At 38.0% G+C, this 24,472-nt stretch overlaps 3 protein-coding genes across 9 annotated transcripts; all 3 read right to left on the bottom strand.

Annotated features, from left to right (window-relative positions):
• Window positions 1-1,729: 1,729 nt before the first annotated feature.
• Window positions 1,730-4,518, bottom strand: LOC149390589 (Tetratricopeptide repeat (TPR)-like superfamily protein). The gene is made up of 3 exons (XM_089621465.1): window positions 3,993-4,518; window positions 2,659-3,048; window positions 1,730-1,863 (listed from the first exon to the last, which is right to left on the bottom strand). The coding sequence occupies exons 1-2, from the start codon at window positions 4,338-4,340 to the stop codon at window positions 2,704-2,706; spliced, it is 693 nt and encodes a 230-aa protein (XP_089477591.1). The 5' UTR covers window positions 4,341-4,518; the 3' UTR covers window positions 1,730-1,863; window positions 2,659-2,703.
• Window positions 4,519-7,469: 2,951 nt separating this feature from the next.
• On the bottom strand, window positions 7,470-11,455 carry LOC149390588 (tubby-like F-box protein 8). 7 transcript variants are annotated; one of them, XM_089619061.1, is made up of 6 exons: window positions 11,183-11,455; window positions 10,749-10,903; window positions 9,931-10,376; window positions 9,762-9,849; window positions 8,873-9,005; window positions 7,470-8,562 (listed from the first exon to the last, which is right to left on the bottom strand). In XM_089619061.1, the coding sequence occupies exons 3-6, from the start codon at window positions 10,276-10,278 to the stop codon at window positions 7,851-7,853; spliced, it is 1,281 nt and encodes a 426-aa protein (XP_089475187.1). In that variant the 5' UTR covers window positions 10,279-10,376; window positions 10,749-10,903; window positions 11,183-11,455; the 3' UTR covers window positions 7,470-7,850. The 7 variants fall into 7 exon arrangements, with proteins under 7 accessions (XP_089475187.1, XP_089475186.1, XP_089475188.1 ...); XM_089619060.1 differs by having other exon boundaries at window positions 11,223-11,455; XM_089619062.1 differs by having other exon boundaries at window positions 9,931-10,360; window positions 11,223-11,455.
• Window positions 11,456-13,615: 2,160 nt separating this feature from the next.
• On the bottom strand, window positions 13,616-15,980 carry LOC149390587 (uncharacterized). The gene is made up of 3 exons (XM_089619813.1): window positions 14,422-15,980; window positions 13,862-14,342; window positions 13,616-13,789 (listed from the first exon to the last, which is right to left on the bottom strand). The coding sequence occupies exons 1-3, from the start codon at window positions 15,978-15,980 to the stop codon at window positions 13,616-13,618; spliced, it is 2,214 nt and encodes a 737-aa protein (XP_089475939.1).
• Window positions 15,981-24,472: the final 8,492 nt, after the last annotated feature.

Raw genomic sequence — 24,472 nt, 5'->3', positions numbered from 1 at the left:
ATAATTAAGGGAAACGAAAAATTATAAGTAGATAAAATAACGATGAACAACAAAATAATAAAGAACCTTCACAGAAGCAAGATAAAAAGAAAGGAAAAATGTCGATGACTGTTGGACAGTTTCCTTGAAGCTTTGTTGCTCTCCCACCGGTACAGGAACTCTTGAGCAAGGCTTCCCAGGATACAACGACAAACTCGACGAACAATGGTACCACAAAGTACGTCGCAGAGCGAACTAGAACCGAAGCAAAACTATCACCAAACTCGGACAAAAGAAGAAAAGGTTTTCTGGGAACAACGAGAGAGAGAAGGAACCATAGGGAATATGAAGGAATATCAACTTCTGGTGTGTTCGAATGAGAGATATGCTCTGCCTTTTATAGGCGTAGAGACCTGAGCAACAGCTCCCAAAAACGTCTGCCATAAACACCAATAATGGCTCTTTACTTCATAATAAAAGAGATGTTACAGGCCTGAAACCCAGACCCGAGCCCGGCCCGACTCAACGGCGGCACGCGTGTGTGTGTGTGCGCGCGCAGGAGGGTTAAGAGATAACCCACACACACTCTCCTCTCTTGCACTTGGATGATCACCAATCAAAGAGGATAGTATTTAAACACTACCACGACACACATCCCAACCCAATGTGGGACTCTTGCAATTCCACTTCTACAACACAACATAAATGTGTTTCTTTTAACCTACTTTGAGCATTAATTTCTCATTCATCCTCGGTCCGATTTTGGCAAGCAAATATTCAATCTTATACCCCTCGTTACGAAGAATACGTAGCACTTGGAATTATTCAATTCCGATAGGTGGACCCCACTCAAATTGCTGGCACAAATCAGCTATTTATTCAACATTATTCCAACATCAATAAAACAATAGAATATACCATGATCATATAAACAAACTCTAAAAAGTGATGGAGTGGACTCACTTTGAACAACTAAAGTTGTCAATTCACATTGGAGTGTGTTTTTTAAATTGCTAAAAAATAATATGGATGAGAAAAAACATAGTAATGTGTTAAAACTTAACACCTTCATGCATTGTGGTTGTTTTTAAGTGGGTGTGTTGCCTTATTGATTCTCGTGACTCTTCGTCTCATTGCGCTTATTCCTCCCTCGACTCTCCTTTACTATTTTTTACTTCTACGACTTAATTTCATTCATTCCACCTGTACTTCGGGGTAGGCACACATTTTTTGACATGTCAAGTGGCAATACTCAAATTATTATCCAACTCAATAAGATTAAAAAAAATCACACTTTGAACTAAAAAAGAAGCCACATGTCTCAGCATTCAGAACTGGTAAAAATCCATAACAAACTGTTTCGTTCATATCCAAATGCCAACTGAAATTTTGTTTTGGATTTGAAGGTTTAAAATTTATCTTTTTTGGTTTGTACCACTAGCGCATTGTGAAACTTTCTTTTAGCATGAGGTTGAGATCAAATGACTCGGAAAATATAGTCATTAATACTTAATAGATCCCGAGTCTAAAATAAGCAAACAAATATTAAATTTTTAACCTCCGAAATACTTTTCATGTGAATACACTCAAACTTCACTTCTTCACAATTCAATCTCATCTCTCTCTATTCAAGTTTGTGGGCAAAGATTTGAATCTAGAGTCCATGCGAGTTCAAGATACATTTGTCAATACCAATCTCATAGATGATTTTGATCTTCATTTGTCGAATGTATTATAAACAATGAAATAATAAACTTGAAACTTTTTTTTTTCTCACAAGGAACACTATATTCATATTTGTGTAGATATTAATATTTACATTCAAAGTGAGCCGAATTTGAGCCTTAGCACCAGACCGGATGCGGGCAAACACGCAAACCCCAGCTAAGAAAACAAAAATGGTCACAAGAGAAAAACCTATATTAGGATAATTAGGACTACAATTTCAATGAAATAACATGACATTTGAGCTATAATATACACAAATAACATTTGTGTTTAGCATAAATAGTCTGAAATGTCCCGGGATATCTTAGTCCTTAAACTATTAATTCGTAGCAATTAAATCGTCAATGTATTAAGTTTTTATTGAAATCGATCACAAAACCTAAAAATATATATTTTTCAAAAGAGACTTGAAGATAGTTGGTAACTTACATAACAAGCTGCTTTTTGAAATAATCTACTTAAATAATAATCTAGCCCGAAAAACACTAAACAAAGTAAAGCAATTTTGGATGGTTAAAGTAAGATTTTGTTTTCCATAAAGAGTAAAAAAAAAAAAAGAAAAAAAAAAGAAGTAAGATTGTGTTTCAGTCAATTTTTTTTTTATTAGGATAAATTAATAAAATAAAAAGTTTAATATTTTCACAAGAACTGATATACTACAAAATATGTGGTTTTTGAATACTGTTCTACTCACAAAATTAATTTAAGAACCATCATTAAGAGATTATTTTCCGTAAAAACTAAAAACAAAATTCTCGCAGTTAAACTATATGTGTTGTGTAACATATATTTTGATTCCTGAATCCTGTCAGAACTTGTACAACAAAGAGAAGGGCAATAAGCACATTATCATCAGATCATGTAACAAAAGAATAGAAGAGTATTTATTCTATACTATTAGCATTACAGTCTGATTACAAAAATCCACACTTGTGTTCAAAATATCCGTACCTGACTACGTTCCTTCCTCGATCCCGTCCCGTGATGCTTTTTTGGCTACAAAGACGAGCCCTTTCTCAATCGGTCAAGAGCCTCCCGAGCCAGAACAAGGCCCGGCTCTATCGCCAACGCATTCTCGTACGCTTTCTTAGCCTCTCCTGTCATCTTCTTGATCTCGTAACACTCTCCAAGCAAGCAAAAGGCCTTGGAGTTCTCGGGGCTCATCTCCACCACAACATCCAAATCTTTGATAGCCGAATCGACTTTTCCGAGCCGACTCATCGCTAGCTTGATCTGAGCCCTTTTAAAGTAGGTGTCGCCGCGCTCGATATCGCTCAGCGATCGCGCGGCCAGCGGCGATAGCGCCGCGTCGAGCGCGTCCAGAGCCGATGTCTTGAACCCCTGAAATCCAACAACAGTAAAGAATTCTAAGACAATCCAGATTGCGTTCATAGCTTCAATAGTTTGAAAACATACGACATTAAACAACCTTGAAAAACAAATATTTTATAGCCAAATATTTTTTAGTACAGCCCATAAAATGGACCAAAACTGTATTAGATTCCGTCACCCTTAACCTATTTTATTTACTACACTAAACCAAGAAGTGAGCGAAAATCAAGCAAAAAGAAAAAAAAAACATGAAAATTTAGAAACATCATGGGTTTCATCTCAAAACCAATTGGCATGAGAAGAGTAACTCATGACCTTAAAAATTCTTAGTTCCTATTCACTTTCAAAGTGGAATTCCTAACACAATTGAGTGCTTTCATTAAATCGCCTAAATTTCGAACAGAGATACAGATTTATACTAAATAAATTAAAAAAATTCATCAATAATTCGAAAACATAGAGCAAAACAAATAAATTTAGTACAGGCCATAAAATTGTCCCAGACTGTATTAGATTCCATCTCCCTTGACTCTTTTTTTGTGTGTCAAATATAACAGCTTGAAGCTACTACACTAAACAAAGAAATGAGCGAAAATCAAGCAAAAAAGAACGAAAATTAGAAACATCAAAGTTCAATGTTTTTCATAAAACAGAAAATTGGACTCTCAGCTTTCCACTTTGCTCGACGAGAACAATTATAGGCATCGTGGCTCTAATTCATCTTCTCTTCCGATTGATTTCAGAGAGCATTTATATAAAGAACCATAGGTTTGCTCGATTTCTCATTGATAGCTAGGCAACATAATTATAATACATGAAAAAAAAAGGTTGATTACGCTCTATTTATTTTTTTCTTATGACTGAAAGCCATAACAACAATAAGAATCAATCTCATAAATCTGCGAGCCAGAAAGTCCAATCGCCTAAATTTCACAATAAGAAAGCGAAGGAACCTGGAGATCGAGGGCGAGAGCGCGGAGGATGTGATTGGCGGCGTCGCGGGGGTCGAGGGCGACGGCTCTGTCGGCCTCCGCCAGGGCCTGCTTGGCCAGCGGGGCCCACTCCGGCGTGCCCTTGGCGGCGCCGGCGCGGGACAGCAGCTGCGCTCCGGCCACGAAGTGGCGTTTGGCCTCCGACGCCGGCCGCGATCGGAGGCGGAGCTTGCGGAAGAGCTTCCGAGGGATGTCGTGGATGGACAGGAACATGAAGATCGAGATCAGGATGAGCCCCGCCTGGAGGGCTATGTCCTTCCACATTGTGCTCGTGTCTGGAGTTGTTGCTGCTTCCGCCGGAGAAGACATGGTGGTGGCTTCGATTCTCGCTCTACCTCGACTTCGACGATTGTTGAAGAGAAAAAAAAATAAAAGTGAATATCTCTTATTTGTGGGTTTGACTGATGGTCGTTGGTCTCTCTCGTCGGCTTCTTTCTATCGAAACAGGCAGGAAATGAAGTCAATATTTTGTTTTAATAAAAGCCGTACTATTTTGTATAGAGAAAATTGATTAAAGTGTGACCTTAGAAGTATAAATATATATTAAAAAAATGATGGACCTATTAATTAAAAAATATCTAAATATAAATTTTTTACTCAATTTTGAACAAAAATACCCTTAAAAAAATTCAAACTAAAATTTTTCATTTCATTCTCTGATTTCATCATTTTATTTCATCGTATCTCATTCTAGTATATCATATTACATTGTATTCTATCGAAAAACTTGTTAAATTTCATTTTATTTTATCTTATTCCATTGAAAATCATCATAAATTTAACAAATTCTAGAATTTTTAACGCTGGATCATACAACCTATGTCATTATATCAAGACAACTATTCTAAATTAAGTAATTTGAAATGATTAAACAAGTGCACTTACTCATTCTCGTTAACAAAAATCCACCGGTTTAGAGAGAATTTGAGAGTTGGAGAAAGAGAGAGAAGTGAGGAAATGAAGAATTGTTTGGCAGAAATGAGAGAAATTGTGTTTAAATGCTTTAAGGGATATTTGGGATATTTTTGTTTGAGATTGGGTCAAAAGTCTATTTTCAAAATATTTCTTAAATTAAGAGGTCAATTAAGTATGAGGTCTACTTTAAGATATTTCTCTTTGCATATTAAGGGAAAATATTTCTCAAATAAATAAATATTATTCATGACAATACCCCCTAAAAAAAGACCCACCGAGTAAGTACTAGAAATGGACCACTGTATGAGCCCAAAAAATGAATCAAGCCTAACCCTGCCTGATAATCCTCGTGTCCTTGCGCGCCTACTAATCCGTGTACATCGTTGATTGTTTCATATGTTCCATTTGGTCCTTGCCCTTATGGCCCTTGCCAAAATGAATTCTTGTTGTTGTCCCTTTGGATCCTCACCCTTCGACCCTCGCCAAAGACGAGTCATTGCCTTTGTCCCTTCATGTACTCGCACTTGGCCCTAATATTCTACTTGATATAGTACGCTCGCCACAAACCAATGCTCGCCCTTAGGATCGAGCCTCACAAGCCCGAGCCCTCCCACTTATTCTTAAAACTCTCTCTCTCTCTCTCTCTCTCTCTATATATATATATATATATATATCTTCCAAAAATCAGTGCTTCTTACCCTCATATTATAGTGTCATTTTTCTATCCTCAAAGAATGACACCCCTACTTATAAATGACTTGAGTTCAAGAAAACCCTTAAGAAATGACGAAGTAATCATCGAGTTGACTTCAAGGACTTTGAGTCAACTTTGAGTCAAAGCTCTCAAGATAGGCTCTCGAACAAAATCCTCAAGTCAAATTCCTCGACTAAATCTTCGAGTCTAACTCTCAAACAAAACATTCGAAACAAACTCGCGAGCGAGAGAACTCTTGAAGCATGCATTTCGTCACCAAATTGTAATTCGCCACCAACATGTTTTCGCCGCCAACTTGATTTTTTGTTGCCAACCTGGCTTTCGCCGCCAACCTCTTTTTCCGTCAACCCTTGCCTTCAAGGCCCAAACCATCGTGCTCACAAGCTTCAAGTTACCTTTATAAATACTTGATTCACTCAAACTCAATGTAAGTTTCTCTGCACTTGGAGAACCGATGCCTCTCTCTAACCTCACTTTCTATCACTATAGATATTTTCTCCATCGACACTCGATACGAGACATAGGCTGCAGTTGGCATTGCTTTTAAGAGGTGCTTTTGGCTTTTCTATAATCTATTTATTATTTAGGTGTTTGGTAAAACTATTTTTTTTTTACGTTGAAGAGTGATTTTCAATGTTTCAACTAAAAAGTTAAAAGCACATATTTTAAAGCTTTTTAGACGCGACTTTTGTTTTTGTCTTATACTTTCTCTTTCTTAGCTCTTTTATTTTCTTATTTTAACCTTTAATTCTAATTATCTTGATATTCTTTTATCAAATAATCTTTCTTACGTCACCAAAATTTATAATTTATTTTTTGCAATCTACACATAGACATCACTTTAATATATTTTTATATACCTAAGAATATATTATTATTATCAATTACATTTTATATAAATAACTATTAATTACAAGTATTAATATTAATTTTACCAAACACTAAAACAGCTTCTATTAATTACATTTTAAATAGTGATGATTCCATAAGCTTGAGAGATGTGGTGGAGATGGATATATTGTTAAGCTTAAATCTTCTCTCCCTCACAAGAGATATATATTTATTTTGCTGCAAACAGATCAGAAGTTGTTACCTCGAAATGGAGCATCGATGGTAACCTTGCAAATGGAGAATCGAGAGTTATCTCACAACCGATTATACTATTAAGATAGGAAGTGCATCACCCATAACCGCACAGTTTTTTTTTTACTTCAACTCCTCAACCACGTGGGCATATTCATGTATCATTTTAAAATAGTTGAAATAGTGGATTGTAAGTGTTGCAAAAGATCTCTCTAAATCACCCTTCAAGCAACATACGAGGTTGAAACATCCTTCTCCAAACCACTCCTATACCTTTTGTGTCCATTTTATACTAGCACTAGTTTGGTTTTAAGTTTAAACAACCAATAGAGTCTTCGGCAATTTTCAACTGTCAACTTTCCATATTTTGATTTTTGGGACAAGTTTCTATGATATGGATAGTGCCTGAATATAATCCCGTCGCAAACTTTGTTTACTAGAACTTAATCATTATATAAGAATCAAGTACTACAAACGAGTATTTTTTTTGCAATCAATTGCAGATTAATAATAACTTTTTGACTTTCATTTTGAGTGGGAAATGAGTGCAAATATACAGCTCCATCCACGCATTCCCTATGGCTGTTTGCATTTTTGAAACCTGCTAACAATTGAGTGGCAGAAATAGGTACTCGGTAATTGCAATTAGACCAAGCACTATAATGGATGACACGTTAAAAAGAGCAAAAGTGACACACTAAGTGCCTGCACAATAGAACGCTCCCTTTTCAATGTTTAGTCTGCTCTTCTGGACATTGTATATTATATATATGATAATGCAACAAAGTCATTTAAACGGAAAGGAAAAGAGAAAAGACAGACAAGGGAATCAATCAAAGCAACCTAACCCAAAAGATAAATTGAAATTAAAAAAAAAAAAAAAAAAAAAAAAAAAAAAAAGAGGACTCATCCCCCTCTCCTCCCAACTGTTTTGAGCACTGGTGTCCCAGTCTACCCTTCATGACATGACTTGACATTTCATAATACAACAACATTTTATATGAAACCCTAGGACATCAGGGAAAAAAAAAAAAAAAAAAAGCATTTGCCGTTGGATTCTATTCCTTACCATAATTTGTTTTTGTTTTTGTTTTTGTTTTTTTTTCCTATTCACATGCCAGCTTGGTGTCAAAGCTACTGAGGCAGATTGCAAAAGCCTGAAAAGCGGACAAGGGGTATCGGTAATCCATGGTGAAGAGATCCTTGCTGACCTTGCCGAACTGGAGGATAATCTTGTCGTGGTCGGACTGGGACGGCGGCTGCGAGGGCGTGGGTGCGCCGGCCGCGGCCTGCGTGGCCGCAATCAGCTGAAAGTTCTTAACGGAGGCGACGGTGACTCTGCCCCGGAAATTGAGGCACCAGCACTGGAGCTGCTCGTGCCACCTCGGGGCCTTGTTGCGAAGCACCAGAGGCCTCTCCTTGTCGCCGTCCTCGTCGCCGCGGGGCCCCATGATGTCGGAGAACCGGGCGCTGCTGAACTCGGTCGAGTGGTCTATTATCGACTTCGAGAAGGATATGCTCCGGAACGAGTCCTCGAGGGAGCGCGGCGCCAGCTCCGGCTGCCCGGGAACGGCCCCGCCGGGCTCGAGGGCCGTCGTCGGGATCGAGTGCATCACGCAGTGCATCCTGCGCGGGCCCCGCGTCCCCAGCACGTTCAGCTCGTACGTCACTTGGGCTATGTTGTAGCTCCCCGAAGGCACCTTCGGAGACACTTTCTTCGAGTAGAATCTGCGGCTTCGGCCGGGCGGCGAAAGTTGAGTTATGTTGTAAGGAGGTTGGGTGTCGTATATGATGAACTTGGTGCCAAGAAAGTTGGACCTGAAATAAAGTTAAAAAAAAAAAAAAAATTATTATCTACATGCAACACAAGGCCTAGTAATATTTATGTACCTACAGGGCCTAGTAATATTTATGTACCTACAGGGCCTAGTAATATTTATACAACAAATTGCTAGGATCGCAACATCCCAAAAACATAGCTATAATGTTTCTAGCCAAACATTTAATCAGTGGTGCCATACGTGGCAGCCATTCTTGTTTGTGATTGTGTTTATGTTTGGTGAAGTTAAGGGAGGACAGACCTAGAATATTGAAACTTGATAGTTCATACTAATCAAAGAACATATACCTGAGTTTCCCAATGTAAGTGCTGCTTGATCGCGAAATGTTGTCTGCATTCATGGAGATGACGTACTCTGTGCAAGTTGTTCTGCGTGTTCTTTTCGCAGAGAGAAGAAATTTCCCGTTTTCAACAAGCAAAGCTGCAACACCAGTGCACTCTCATTAGAGACCATCTTTTTACTTTCAATGATTAATGATTAACCAACTAAAAAAGCACAAAGAAATGTGTATCATTATGTCCAGTGTCAGCCTTTCTCCTTACTTATATGTTAGGATTTAGTTTTAAGCTAGAATACTCATTCATTAAATAACACTTTGAGAAGGGAATAACAGGGATTGACCAACAGCTGTGCTGATCATTCCTCCACTTAAAATTTACTGTATCACCACAAGACATAATGGAAGAGCACTCATGGGAAATGGGATTAACCACTGATAACTACACAAAAAGCCGTGTACATCATGTACAAAACAAGAAAGATGGGACTGGAGTGCTTCAGAACAAGCAATGATACAAGGCGAGGCCCAAAAAATAGTGAATTGATATTTGCTACAGTGGTAGACAAGACATACAAATACATCCGGTACCGGAATAACTGGCAATATCAAGCAAGCTGATAATCCAACTACATACATCTAAAAACTTGAGTAAAACACTTCCACGACTCAAATTCCAGGGAAAAGCAAATTCTGGTCTCAAGTATAATAATAATAATAATAATAAAACAAAACATATGTGCCAAGTTTAAAATATATTATATTTTCCAATCTAACATCAAAAGTATTACGACAAAATGCCAATTAAAATTTTCAGCAGCAAGCTCATTTTAGGTCAGTAACTCAAGTGATGGGCTGCTAACTTTTATCACTCCATAGGCGTTCACGTAGAAGCTTACCCGGGCTAAGGCAAAGGAAAAGGTGGTAGGTGAGATTTGACTTGTCCCTCTTGATGAAACACTGTATAGTACCATCCCGAGGCCCGGGCTGCAAGTCAAAAGAAAGGGTACCGACCGTGTCAGCTTTCACGTTACTAGAGAGAGAGCTATATAAAAGTAAGAGATTTACCTGTTTGAGCGAAACGGGGAAGGTGATCTTGCCAGAGAATTCGGGACCCTTGACGATTTCTTTACAGATCTCCCTCCACGACCTGCAAACAGCAGCGCAGGCAACAACGTGCTTGCGGGCGGGCCAAGTGCCCTCGCTCGCCTCGAGCCTTTTGATCACGTCGCGCAACAGCTCGGGAGGGAGGCTAGCCCAACGGCTGTTCTGAATCACCAAAGGCTGCTCGTGCAACTCGTGAACCGAGCCATGTGATTTTCCCCTGTTATGGCCTGGCAGTCTCACCTCGAAGCTTCGCCTCGACAGACTCCCAAACCCATCCCTCACGTCGCGAACAATGCTACGAAACGACATTTATTCCCAACTCTGCCAACACCCACGCCACAGACGTGAATATGAAATTTTCCTTCAATGGAATTGCATATACACTGGAAAGCTGCGGATTTAAAAATCTGCACTCGTTTCAAAATCTTAAATTTAAATGCTTAGTAGTTAAGGAACTGAAATATCAAAGGGAAAGAATAAATGTGACGAAAAGCACAAGCAAGGGTAGTAAAAAAATAGAAAAGAGGTTCTCCAAAAAGAAAAGCTTCTCTCACATGGTGATAAAGTGGTCTCAGACCACACTTTAATCAGACACATCTTTTACCCATTTTATAAAAAAAAACCCATTTCACCAGAACCTTAATCCCGTTCCTAGAACATATACTCCATTATTGATGACGACCCAACTACTGAGACCTTGGAAACGGTATATTGGTAACAAATTCGAAATATAACCCGTAACAAAACCACCAAATATTAAAGTTGTAAATTGAGCGTACCTCAAAAAGCTAGAACCTTTAAACAGCCAAAAACACTAGATTGCGGACTTGATACAATCAAAGATCCATCCCAGAATTCCTTGTAAAGGCCAAAGCTTTATAGTCGATATACCACCAGTGGAGTTGAACCTTAATCCTGAAACCCTAGAAATGGGCTATTTAAGAAAAAGTCCATTATGCACCGCACAATTATTATTAAAACTAAAAATTGCAAATTAAATCACTAATAAATAAAAAAAAGAAGGAAATTAGGGTCTCCAATTTTAAGAAATCCATTATGACATTCAGACATGAAACTAATACAAGGATTCAGATCTCTCTAAGATCGCTCAGAAACCAGAAAAAAAAAAAAAAAAAAAAGCCTGGCTATATCGCTTAAATGAGCCAAACTCGAACTCAGTGACAAGGAGAAAAGTCACTTCAAGGAAACAAACCTGAACGATCCTCAAATCAGGAGAGCCACGAGAAACTAACCTCGTCAATAAGAGAATCGGATCCGAAAGGACTTTCCCGAGAAAAAAAAAAACAAGAAGAAACAGCTTCAGATGAGAGAAACAGCTGAGACCTCACAACATCTTCTTTCTTTCCTCTTCTAGCTTCTTACAGTTTCTCTCTCTAAAAAGTCTTTTGCTTTCCCTTTCTCTCTCTAAGGACTCGGACTCCAACCCTCCATTAAATCCAGTTCATAAATGACCAAACCAAACCTTGTTTTAATTTTACTTTAGCCGTATTATTTTATTTCATATTTATATTCATTTGTAAAATAATAATGAAAAAATTCGTGTTCGTGCGCAAGTGGGGATGCTCAATGACGGTTTTACCCTTGCAGTTGACTTTGATCATTGACTTTACAGGTCCGTTTCCATTAACCCACTAACCGTCTGAGCCGCTAAGGGGAAGGGTTCAACTTTGCTCTATGCTGCGACGTGGGTGGTCTCGTTCCGTTGCTTCCATAAGAACCGTACATCGGATCTCATTCGGATACATGTGTATATATATATTTGAATGATTTCATTCAGATAATGTCAGTGAATCTAGATGAGAAAATTATCTGTATCTATCTGTATGTATGTACCAAAATACTTCATATTTATTTTGCATGCATATATATATATATATATATATAAATAAAAAAAAAGTTGAAAACTAAGCATTTTCCCATTATTCATTTAAAAAAAAAATTAGTTACTCATAATAACAATAAAAAGCTTTGATATTTCCTCATTCTCCTCCAAATTTTGAACTTCTCTCTTTATTTCCTCATAATAACATCAAAATACACCATCATGTTACGGTGGGCATTCTTTTCTCAAATGTGTTCCCCAAAATTTAATCCATATTTTCGGAGAAAACCATCCAAATTCATGGAAATTAATCATAACAAAAGTAGTTCAAAAATTTTGTTCACTAGAATTTGTACATTTCAATGTGTCTTGATGGTAGGCATAAAAGACCATTGAAGATCACAGAAAAATCGTATATAAATAGTTATAATTTTTTTCTTGATCGAATTCGATGCATTTCCTTTATGGGTAATCATGATAGTATTAAAGACTGACAAATTTTATCAAAAACTTTTGAGTTAATAGCGGCAAAAATCCTTAAAGTTTTCTCAAAACGATACTTATATACCTAAACTTTTATTTCTGCGGCAAAAGTACTTTATGTTATGATTTCGTAGGGCCATTAGTACTTTGGACGTTATGTTTAACAGAATTACACGTGTAGGGACCTGGTTTTTTGAATTAATGTTACACGGGTTTTTAAAAACAAATAAATTGTTTTGTACTAAAATAAAACCGAAATTCAACACTGAATCCCTAAAAACTCGTTGAAATCCCTAAACTCGTATTTGGGGGTTAGGTTCGGTTTCTCTATGGCATCAAAAAATTCGTATTATCGTACGAGAGTCAAGTTCGATGGCGAGGCTCGTCTTCAGCAACAGCAGTGGACAGGAACTCGGGTTCGATGGCGACACAACAAGGAAGATGCTTTTGTGACGTGCCTTGGGTTGAGAGGACGTCGTGGACAGATTTGAATCCCGGGAGGAGGTTCTTAACCTGCTATAAGATAAAGGTAAGGTGAAGATCTTCTGTTTTTTCTGTATTGTAGGGTTTAGTTTATTATTGAAATCAGTTTTTTTTTTCTTCAGAAAAATGGGGGTTGCGATTTCTTTGTGTGGATTGACCCAGAGATGTGCGAAAGATCTAAACAAGTGATTCCAGGTCTGCTTAGACGAATTAATCAACTACGAGTGGAGATTGAGGAAGTCAGAAAAATTGAAGAATTGAGTGCAAACAATGAAGACTTGAGACGAAGTAGCTCCATATTTGGAAGTTGTAAATTATTTGTATTTATGCTTGTGCTTTGTTTGTTAGTATTTTGTTTGGGTTTGTTATGTATGTAGAAGTAAGGTAATAAACTTTGTGCTTTACTGGAAGTGTAATTGACTCTTTTCAGATGTTGTAATTGACTCTGTTATGTATGGTTATGGTTATGCTTTTCAGATGATGTAATTGACTCTTTTTTGAATGAAATGGAAGTGTATACTTCAGGATTGCTTTGCTTAATTGACTGTGAGAGTGACATATTTTCAGGTCCAAAATATACTAACATCATTACATATTTTCAGGTCCAAAATATACTAACATCATTACATATTTTCAGGTCCAAAATATACTAACATCATTACATATTTTCAGATCCAAAAAGAGTAACTTCATTACATATTTTCAGGTCCAAAAAAGACTAACTTCATTACATATTTTCAGGTCCCAATAAGACTAACTTCATTACATATTTTCAGTTCCAAAAAGAGTAACTTCATTACATATTTTCAGGTCCAAAATATACTAACACAACTATATTCATGTCGAAGGATTAAACACAGTTAAACTTGGCTGAGATGCTCCTGACTGAGATGTACTTGGCTGAGATGAACTTTGCCTCATTTGTTGTCTCTTCCTTCTTTCGGCTCTCTTGATTGTGTCTGGATTAGGGTTAGCCTTGACTGGTCGGCCTCTCTTCTTTACTATTCTTGCCTGCAATGTTTAAATACAATCAGTAACAACTACTTTAATAGAATCAAAACTTAAAAATATAACAATACATACCTGTTCTGCAGCCGGATTAGGACATGTCACCCTTGAATGTTCTGTTTGCCTACACTTGCTGCAGCGATTCACTTGGCCTTTTCTTGAAAGTTTTGTTGCTCTTTCAGGGAACGGAAACCCAGGGGGTGGCTCGTCATTGGACTTGTTTCTCTTCTTCTTTGGCCTTCCAGGAAGTGACTGATCAGGTGGTGGCAGGATAGGGTTTAGGCCAACCTCTGGCCATTTATCAGGACTGGTCATAGGCTCAATAATACCACTGTAAGCTGCAGTGTATGCTTCTTTTTTGTACCACTCATCAACGAAGTCGAAGACATCAAGATTTGATGACCATATACACGACAGTGCATGTGGACACGGTATGCCACTTAATTGAAATGCCCTGCAAATGCATACCTTGGCTCTTAAGTCAACCACAAACGTCTCCCTTCCCATAAATGCCACTTCGAACTTGTCATTTCCAGCAAAGCTTGCTTGACAGTACCTGTAATCACATACAAACCCACATGTGAGAACAATTATCTAACAATCAAATCTAACATTATAGCAATTATCTCACATACCTTGCTGAATTCTTAAGCTTCTCAATGAAGGCCAATATTCGGTTACTAATAGGTCTATGCCATTTCTCAACCTCGGCCCTTTTTTTTGTAAACTGACACATGAGCCAGAATCGTATCTTCTCCAACAAGGTAACAATAGGCTTGTCCCGGGCAGGCATGATAGCCGCGTTAAAGGTCTCACACAAGTTGTTGAGTAACATATCACATTTGACCGTCTCTCTAAAATGTGATTTTGTCCACTCCTTTGGGTCTTTCTTCAACAGCCACACGTGTGCCATATCATTCTCTTCTTTTAACTCATTCATTCTCTGATTAAATTCTTCTCGTGTCGTGGCTCGCGCACATGCCCACAACATTTGTTTAAGCAATAGACCGCTATGATCCTTTTTGAAGTTGGCGTGCAAATGCCTCACACAAAACCTTATCTCTGCTCCAGGATAAACATCAAACAATGCCTTCTCTAACCCTTTTTGTCTGTCGCTTATCATCGTGAATCTACTTGGATTCTGAACATCTAAATCCTCACTCAAAAGCTGCAAAAACCAAGTCCAACTAGAGGTGTTTTCTTTCTCCACCACAGCAAAAGCCACAGGATATTGTGAGTTATTAGGATCTATACCTATAGCGGCAAGCAACATTCCCTTGCAATACCCTTTTAGAAAACAGCCATCGAACCCTAACAAAGGCCTACAACCCTTGTTGAACCCATCTTTACAAGCTTTTATGCAAATGTAAATCCTTTGAAACACTCTATTTCCATTCACCAAAGTAGTTTTAAGGAGGGTTGTTGTACCTGGGTTTGTAGATGTGAGTTGTTTGCAATAGTCATCAAGAATTGCATATTGGTCCTTCACCGAGCCTTCTAACACCTCTCTAGCTTTTTTCTTGGCATTATAGAATCTCTTCTTCGACACGTTGCTGAATTTGGAACTAGCAACCATCTCTTTGAACCACTTATAATCCATGTTAGGATTAAGCCTAAAATGCTCTAGAAAATGCATCGCTAACCAGGGGCTTGTGACAAGCCTGTTGTCAAATACTATGCCACATTCATGCTTGTCGACCAACGTATTCACTCTAACTATCTTGTTGTCCTGAACCTTCGCATAAAGAATCCAGTTGCAACCCTTTGCTTTACATTTAGCCCTTAATCTAGTTGTGTCATTAACCACGTACTGAAATTCCCTATCAGCCTTAATGAATATATCTCTCAATACATGTCTCAAATCACCAATAGTAGGGAATTCCATACCTAATTTGAACTTGAAATCATCCAAACTTGAACGCGGGTTGAACTCCCTCCTGCTCTTCGTGATCGTCTGTTCCTCGTCGTCACTATGCAGGCTGTCGAGGTCGCTGTCTGATCTCACCCCATCAGAATCACCATCACCAACGTCTCCATTATTGCATACGTCTTTCACGATTGAGCGCCAATCGCGTGTCTGGGTGTTTTGAACATCTTCATCTTCGTTCGATTCTTCCTCAGCATACTCTTCTTCTTGCAGACGAAACTGTTCCTCGTCGCTGTCACTGTTGCCCCCTTGTTGTTGTTCTGACATCTTCTTCTTCAATCGAGTCTGGTTTCTGATTCTTGGTTTTAGGAAATTAGGGTTCCGATGTTCTTCAAATCTTTTAAGTTTGGGAAACTAATTATAATTTATCAGTATATTTTCTAATTTAAAAAACTATTAAATATTAATAAACAATAACAAAAATAATTAAAACCAACATATATTAGAAGCTTTACATCCTGGCCGTTCAATTTAAACTTAACGTCCAAAGTACTAACGGCCCTACAAAAGCATAACATCAATTACTTTTGCCGCAGGAAAAAAGTTTAGGTATATAAGTATCGTTTTGAGAAAACTTTAAGGATTTTTGCCGCTATTAACTCAAAACTTTTTAAAAAATTTATGTTTTTATATCTTTTGTTGATGTCATGAGTAAATCAATATATAAAAAATTATACAAAATAATCATTTTTAAATTAATTAATTAGCAAAATAGTCAAAATTTCAAATTTTCAACAAAATAGCTAAAATTCTCGTTGTCAAATTTTTTTGAACACCGAGATTAAAATTCCCGAGAACTCGAAGACGGGAGATAACACATCGGGGGTGGACTCAAACGATGGTGTGGTGATGCCGGAGAACAACATACCTCCCAAAGGCGACCCAAGTGTTGTTATTGCCAAAGATGTCACCACGAAAAAGGTGTCGGCCGAGAGGGTGGCCCTAGGCTACTAGCGAAGCGGCGACTCAGAATGTAGAATGACACCGATAGAGGGGACTTGCTCATCGTCGGGGAGGTAAATGTCAACCTCTAGCGAGATATGACCGGTAGAAAACATAGGTTGAACGGTCTTGGAGGAGGATGATGAGTTAGGAGATGCCTTAGTAGATGATGTCGATGATGACTCGCTTGATGAGGATCTTGAGATGCCTCATAGACGTAGGCTAGTTACCTTTCTGAGTGTCTAACTTGCGCCAGTGTTGTCAAACTCGGCACTAAAAGCCCGTGAATCTCTCATAATATCAAATCACTCTCTACCCTCATTTCACCATATTTTCATCCCTTTTACACATCATGGTATCACAAATGCTTTATCAAATATCCTCTAGAGTTGTTTTAGGGGCTTGTTGAACCATATTCACAAGTTTTTCATCTCACAAAGAGGAACATCCCATTTACTATCTTTTTTGTCACTTTGTTTCATCTCTTACTTTAGGAAATGGGGCAAAAGAAGTCTAGCCATCCAACCCGAGGAAGGATCTCACTCTCGAGGACCTTAAAAATTTTGGCCTATCGAGTTTGTCATGTTCGTCTCGATCTCTTTATGGCTACCTTTCCCGAGGACTCTTGACCACATCAGACTGATCTCCTACAAATCCTTGGAAATCTTGGCTTGTCGGGTCTGTCCCCATTCATCTCGATCTCTTTGTGGCCAAAGGAAGCCGTCTCTAGCCGCAAGACCACCCCTCCAAAGAACCGTGGCAATAGATGACAATGCGCCAAAAGATAAAGGACTCGACATCCACCCAACCTTTCTCCAAAGATCTGTGTCAAGGAATTGGGTCGCCTCTAGGTCGGTGTTAGAACGAGAAGACAAGAAAGACACGAACCTCAAAATAGGGCTCGACAACCTCATCTTCTCCATCCAACCGAAACTAAACGGAAACAAGCTCGACCACTTGTTGACGTGAGAAATCACACCAAAACAGTCATGCCAATTTACGAAGGGCAATGTATCGATTTAGATTTGTAAATGGGGCTCAATTCTCCGTTGCAAGACCAAATAGAAAAGCTAGATGAATTTAATAACGAATAAAGGCAAGAAAATAGAATGTAAAGTAAGCTCCAGGCTATTTTTATTATAATCGCTCAAAATAATACAGAGATATCAATTGGAAGGCAAGGATTACAAGATCGTAGAGTAAAAATGAGAGTAACGTAACGTGTCTAACATAGACTTGATTATCTTATATTTATAGTACGAGAGACGAGGTTGCGTGTTCCGGATTAAAAGTGACATGTCGTGTGTCAGTTAGAACTCACTACTACTTCTTGGGACACCTATCGTCAGAGACTTATTCGTATAAGGGGTAGTTACATACCGTTCGAGCTAATTGGCTTCGTATCTGCGAGTCTTTTTTAGGGGAAGCGGTTATCTCGAGCTGATATTTGAATCTTCTATCGGACTGGCGTCTTTCCTGAACCTGTTAATCAAATACGTAGGCTTGGGCCCGATTTCCTTGTATTGGGCCGAATCCCTCTCTTGTTAGCTTGAGGACAAAGTCCAATATCAACACCACTCCCATCGAGCAAAGAACCATTCATGTACCTAGCCATTGTCGTTGGACGGAAGGCCCTAAAGAACTTTCTTATCCTTGACCCTCCCTCTGAGAAAATACGAGCTGGGAGTGCAGTTGTCATTTTAGATGCCGGGTTTCGATTATCGTTCCTCCTTTGGGTGCGTTGCCCAGCGATGTTCCTTCGGGCTACACAGTTGTTAACGTCGTGAGTGTTCGTTGTGGCTTCCAGCTCTGGCCCCATCCCTTGATTAGTTTGTTCCTTGAGCTTATTCGCCTTGCTCCGGGGTTAGGGGAACTCGAAGAGTTATTGGGGTCTAGTTCCGTACATGAGCTCCCCAACTGTCGACTTAGTCCGCCCGTTCGTGTATGAAGAAAATGGTGTGCAATGAGTGTTTTCCTTTCAGGTCTGAGAGAAGAGAAGGAAAATGTCACTCTTTTAGTGTAAAAAATAGGTTTTTTTTTTGTAATGGTGTAGGTGTGTGATGAAGATAAGTGGATAAAGATGGAGATTTCTGGGAAAATATTGTAATTTGTTGTGGGTTCAGTGGTAAGAATGTTCTTGAAGTGATGGAGAAAGAAACATGATGGTGTTTTGCAATGGAATGAGAGAAAACTTATGGTTTTGAGTGTTGATGTGATAGGAAAGATGAGACATATGGTTGAGAGAGAATTTGTGTAGAGTTCTAGTATGGTAGTTGTGGTCTCTCCCTTTTTTCTATTTGAAAAAGGTGTTTTGATAGGATTTTTAAAAGATAGGGTTGTGTTGTGTTACCCTAAATGGGTTGGGGGACCCATTTTGGGTGACAAAAGAGGTGGGAAGGGTGTTTGGACCATCTTGACCGTAGAAATGAGGCTAGCCGGGTAGAGAGACACGGTCAGGTGGAGTTGACCGGGTAGAGAGGCACGACCAAGTGGAAGTTGGCAGGGTGGAGAGGCGTGGCCGAGTGAAGGTTTGGCCGGGTGTAGAGGCACGACCGAGTGGAAGTTGTTCGGGTGGTAAGGCACGGCCGGGCGGCCATGATCGAGTCATCATTCGGTCATGGTCAGGTGAAAATCTTTACCTGGTGGAGGCCATGACTCGGTAATGGCCGGTTGAAATTCCTCGCTAGGTGGAGGCCATGACCAAATCATCGATCGATCATGGTCGGGTGGAAACCTTCGACGGGCGAGGGCCATGATTGGTTGAAAATCCTTACTAAATGGAGGCCATGTCCGAGTCATCGCTCAATCATGGCCTGTTGAAAATCTTCACCAGGTGGATGCCATGACCGGGCCATGATTCGGTCATGGCCGAGTGAAAATCCTCACCGGGTGATTCACCATGTCCAAGTTATCGTTCCGTCATGGCCGGGTGAAAGTCTTCATCAGGTGGATGCCATGACTGAACCATGACTCGGTCATGGCCGGGTGAAGATTCTCACGGCGGTGTTTACGGCGACTTATTATTACTTTACTTTTGAGGGGTCATTTTCTGGTGCCGGAAAATAACCCCTTAACAGTCATCGTAATTAATTGGAATTAATTAAAATTAATGTGAATTAAGAGCAACAACGACTCTTTTGTGGTCACTATTGCAAAAGAGTCATTGTTTCCTTAATTTTCTTTTATTCCGATTAATTTTGATACATTATGATAATTTTAGCTAATTTTTGATGAAATTCAATATTTTTTTTCAATGATAGAATTTCAAAATGAAAAAAATTTTAAAAATTAATTTCACACGTGTTTGTTGAAGATCATTGTTGTTTGTTGGAATTCGTCGCAGTTCTTCCGAATCTGTCAATACGAGGAATTGAGAGAGAGAGACAGAGAAAGAGAGAGTGAGTTAAAATTAGAATCACAAGTAATAATTTAAATTTAAATGGTATGAGAACATTTTGTCTTTTTAGTTCAAAAGTACATTCTGTTAGGAATTCTTGCCCACGAGAAGATACTTTTGTAAATTCTCGCTGAAATACTAATAAAATAAAGTTTTGACATTTATAAGTCATTCGAATCAAAAGCATTATTTATTATATATTAAGATTTATCAAACATTCATCAACCCATAGTCTCCGTATCGAACTGAGTCACATGCACGACATCTGAGCTCGGCGGTGAACTATAACTAGTCGATGATTGGTTCATGCCTGGGTAGCTGAATCTGAAATCATATATGTGGAACACAAGTGAAGTTTGATCACTTAGTGGAAGCATTCTACACTTATGGTAAGTGTACGACCCGGACAGATCTTGCTTGTAGATGTGTCGTTTAAGGACCGTTATGATACAGTAACCGAGATCACAAATGATGGTCACAGTGAGACTTGATCTAAATCCTGAAGTGAACATGGACACTGGATTATGTTACCGCACTCTTTGACTCATTCGCTACAAGGTCACTATCATGCTAATCACAGCTTATGTCTTGGGAGCATTGCGGAACATGGTTCGAGTGAGAAGTGATTTACAGATATGGAATCCAGTCTTCCTTAAAGGAAATAAGATATTATCATTTATTCTCTCTCATGAATATTAAGAGAGAATAATATTTAAAAGGAAATAAGATATTGTCATTTATTATCTCCATGAATATTAGGAGAGAATAATATTTAAAAGGAAATAAGATATTGTCATTTATTCTCTCTCATGAATATTAATGAGAGAATAATATTTAAAAAGAAATAAGATATTTCTTTTATTCTCTCATTAATAAATATTCTCTGTTTCAATAGGAAATAAAATCTCATAGATATTGATATGATGGTAAGAGAGAAAGTAGGATTCATGAGATAAGATCCAATGGCCAAGCTTAGATTCACTAGTGTGAACATAATAAAAGGAAACAATATATTTTGGAAACTACCAAGAATATATCATTTCCACTACTATAAATAGGGGTTCATGAGAAGACAACAAACACACTTTTGTGCTTCAGAAATTTCGATCAAGAGAAAACTCTCTCTCTCGGCCGACTCTCACTCTCCCCCTCTTGGAACTCCGTGATTCCAATCCCATAAATACAATGCGATCTAAACACCTCGTTGTAGATCGTAGTGAGATAAAGATTGTGCCCACTCATCTTTCTTATTCATCTCAGAGATTACATCTCAGAAGATTATGGTGTCATCACAGACGAGTTCAGAGCATCGAGGAGCTAAAGCTTGAAGAAGGAGCTAAAAGCTTGAAGACAGTCTTTTAAGACTGAAGACGGAGGAGTCAAAGCTTGAAGATTCATTAGCTGATCCAAAACATGTTAGTATTACTGAATCTCTGAACCTATCTCTTATTGGTTGCTTGACATTGCTTTCATGAATAATTAATAATTAAATCTAGATCTTGTTAGATAACCATAATATTAATTAGCTCTTGTTAGTGTAATTAATCTTTTTCGCACTTAATATGGTTATCAATGTGTTTTAATCACCAACACATTCTTGGATATTTTGCAAATAAAAGGTTTGTTCTTGATTTTTTTTAACTTATGAGGTCTACATTATGAAATTTCTAGAGGGTAATATGGTAAATTAATATGCTCATATGAATATAAAATAAGTAGACATTTATATAGAAATATTTATGTCAAAGAAAGGTATAACAATTTTATCAAACCTACAGACTTCTGCAGTAACTTGATTGAGATGTTACGAACAAGATGTGAACATCCATAAGGGTAGTACGCTAATATATTGACCTTGATTAATCTATGCATGGTAGTTAGATTGGAAATCAAATATGTTGTCCATAAAGTATAGAGACACTTTGGTGGGAGCCTTCTATGCATATGGGTACGTACACAACATGTATATACTTTGATTTAAAGTGACATTTAAAGAGCCGTTATGACACGCTATCAAAGTCACTATGATGATCAAAGTGAAAATTTATCTAAATCATGAAGTGGTTCTAGACCTTAATGTCATATCTACAGGCTCTTTGATTCATTCGTTAATACTTAGAGTTATAGTCAGATACTTAAGTTTTGAGAGTTTTGGATATGATCGGTAGAGAAAGAGATTTACAGATAGTGGATACAAGCTCCTCATAAAGGGAGTAAATGTTCGCTCACCTGACAATTTAGTTCAGAATATTTAGCGAAAGAATATTTCGCTAGGAATTCAATAAAATTCATGACTGATAAATGACATGAAGGCTTTAATGGTAATATACACCCTTTTTCCATGAGGGAACCTTGGAGATCGATTATTCACGAACTGCTATGTCCATGGTTGCTCCATTAAAACAAGTAAATATATTTCTAATAACAAAATGAGTACAGTTATAGGTTAATAGTGGAATAACCTTAGAATATGATATGAGGAAAGATAGATGAATCAAAATCGCTCTAATTCGTATTTATCTCAGCTTTAGTTATTAGGTCCATGCTGCCTGAGTTGGCTCTATAGAGAAGGATCGAGATATTCCGTGATAATATTATATTATTTACAATCTTGCTTATACTGCGAGTGTGCAACACGTTTCAGATTCGTAATAGGAGTTTAATTTGACAAAAAAAGGTTATTTAAGGTTAATTTATCAGAAAATCCACTTGAGTTTAATCGGGCTTGGGAACCCAATTATTTTCGTCAACCATAGGCCCAGTAAGACTGAGGTGGACTTCTAAGCCATTTATAATGGGCTTTATATTGTTTTAATCAAACCTGGGAGGTTGAAGTAGTTTAGGAATGAAATATTTTAAAATAAAAAATTATACCAGTTACGGTTCTTTTTTATTCTAGGAATGAAATAAAATAATTAAAGTGGTCGAGATATTTCCTCCCAATAGAGTTTTAAAAAGAATAAAAAAAAACTATAAATAGGGGTCTCAGCAGAGTGAAAAACTCACCAAACATAGAGTGAAAGCTCACAAATATTCTCTCTCTTCTCTATGAGATTTTTGTTTCCCTTGATTTCCATAAACATATTTTATTATTTCAATGAACATTTTGTTGATTAAATTAAAGCGAAGGAGTTAGTCCGCCCTATTTGTCATCGTTTATCCTTAGAATGACTTGAAAGACTACGACGTGGAAGAAGAAGAAGGAGGAGCTGTGCGAGGAATTGAGGACTCAAGGAGGACCACGAGAAGCCCTAGACGTCCTTATCAAGAGCGAGTCAAGGATCGCGACGAACACGTTCAGATCGGAGAAGCTAATAGAACATGTTCCATATTAAGTGTTACTATATTCTTTCTATGTGTGTTTAAAGTCTACTCATTTATTGTAATTGGAGGATTATATATGATCCTACAACACAACATTAGTCTCCGGTAACCACTTCTTTTTTTCGACGACAAAATACCAAACGTTGGATTTTAAGACAATTGTTAGCCATAATTTCGTTAGAAAGACACGAAGATACTTTTTTTAAGAGAATGAGTATATAAGTGTACATACTAAAAAACATTATGTATTTATGCATTAATTCCGGTAATAATAATAAATATGATTTTTATTTATTTATTGAAAACTAAATGTAGTTTCGCGAATTGAGTTTGAGATCGTTTTGTTAATCGAGAATGTTAGGTTTTTATCTATACATTTAAGGTTGATATATAATTATGGACTTGATTATTTAATTAGAAATTCTGTATTTATAGTTGTCTTTGAAAGCAACAAAAATTTAAGCAGGATCGGCATCTGATTGAAATCAATCGTTCTGATGCACTATAATTCAATTGTAATAATCTTGAATTTTAAAGAAAATATCAAAACTCATTATACCTTATGAATATCCAAAATTGCATTACTGATCAAAGCATCTCATTCTCTTACATCTTGAGTAAGACCCGTGTTCGAGCTTAAATTTGGACAATTGGTTACACAAAAATTTGACGATATGAAAAAATGAGTAAATGGCGGCAAAGTCCTAAAGTTTCTAGAAACAGCTAAGTTAGTCCCTATTCTTTTTTTTAACGGTGCAAGTCCTTAATGTTTAGTTTTCCTAATTCCGTAGGTCCTTAACCCCATTTTGACGTTAATAAGTAACGATTTTAGGTCAAAAACGTTAGTTTTGACTGAAAACATATTGTAAGTTAGAAATTAAACAAATAAAGGAAATAACTTACCTGAAGCAGTGGACCCTCCACGAGCCCGAAACCCTAACCACCGCCATGTCGGCGAAGCATTCAGTGGCAAGCTCGGCCGGGACGGGGGCGCGAGCTTCCTTCGCGCTGGGCTCGGCCGGGACGAGGGCTTCGGCCGGGACGGGAGCGCCATCAGGGACGGGGGCGCGAGCTTCCTTCGCGTTGGACTCGGCCG

The sequence above is a fragment of the Urtica dioica genome, chromosome 7 (genome assembly GCF_054948205.1).
Source record: "Urtica dioica subsp. dioica isolate 48M chromosome 7, U.dioica_male_clone48M_v1_H2, whole genome shotgun sequence".
Taxonomy (NCBI): Eukaryota; Viridiplantae; Streptophyta; class Magnoliopsida; order Rosales; family Urticaceae; genus Urtica; species Urtica dioica.
This window is presented reverse-complemented; position numbering and strand designations above follow the sequence as displayed.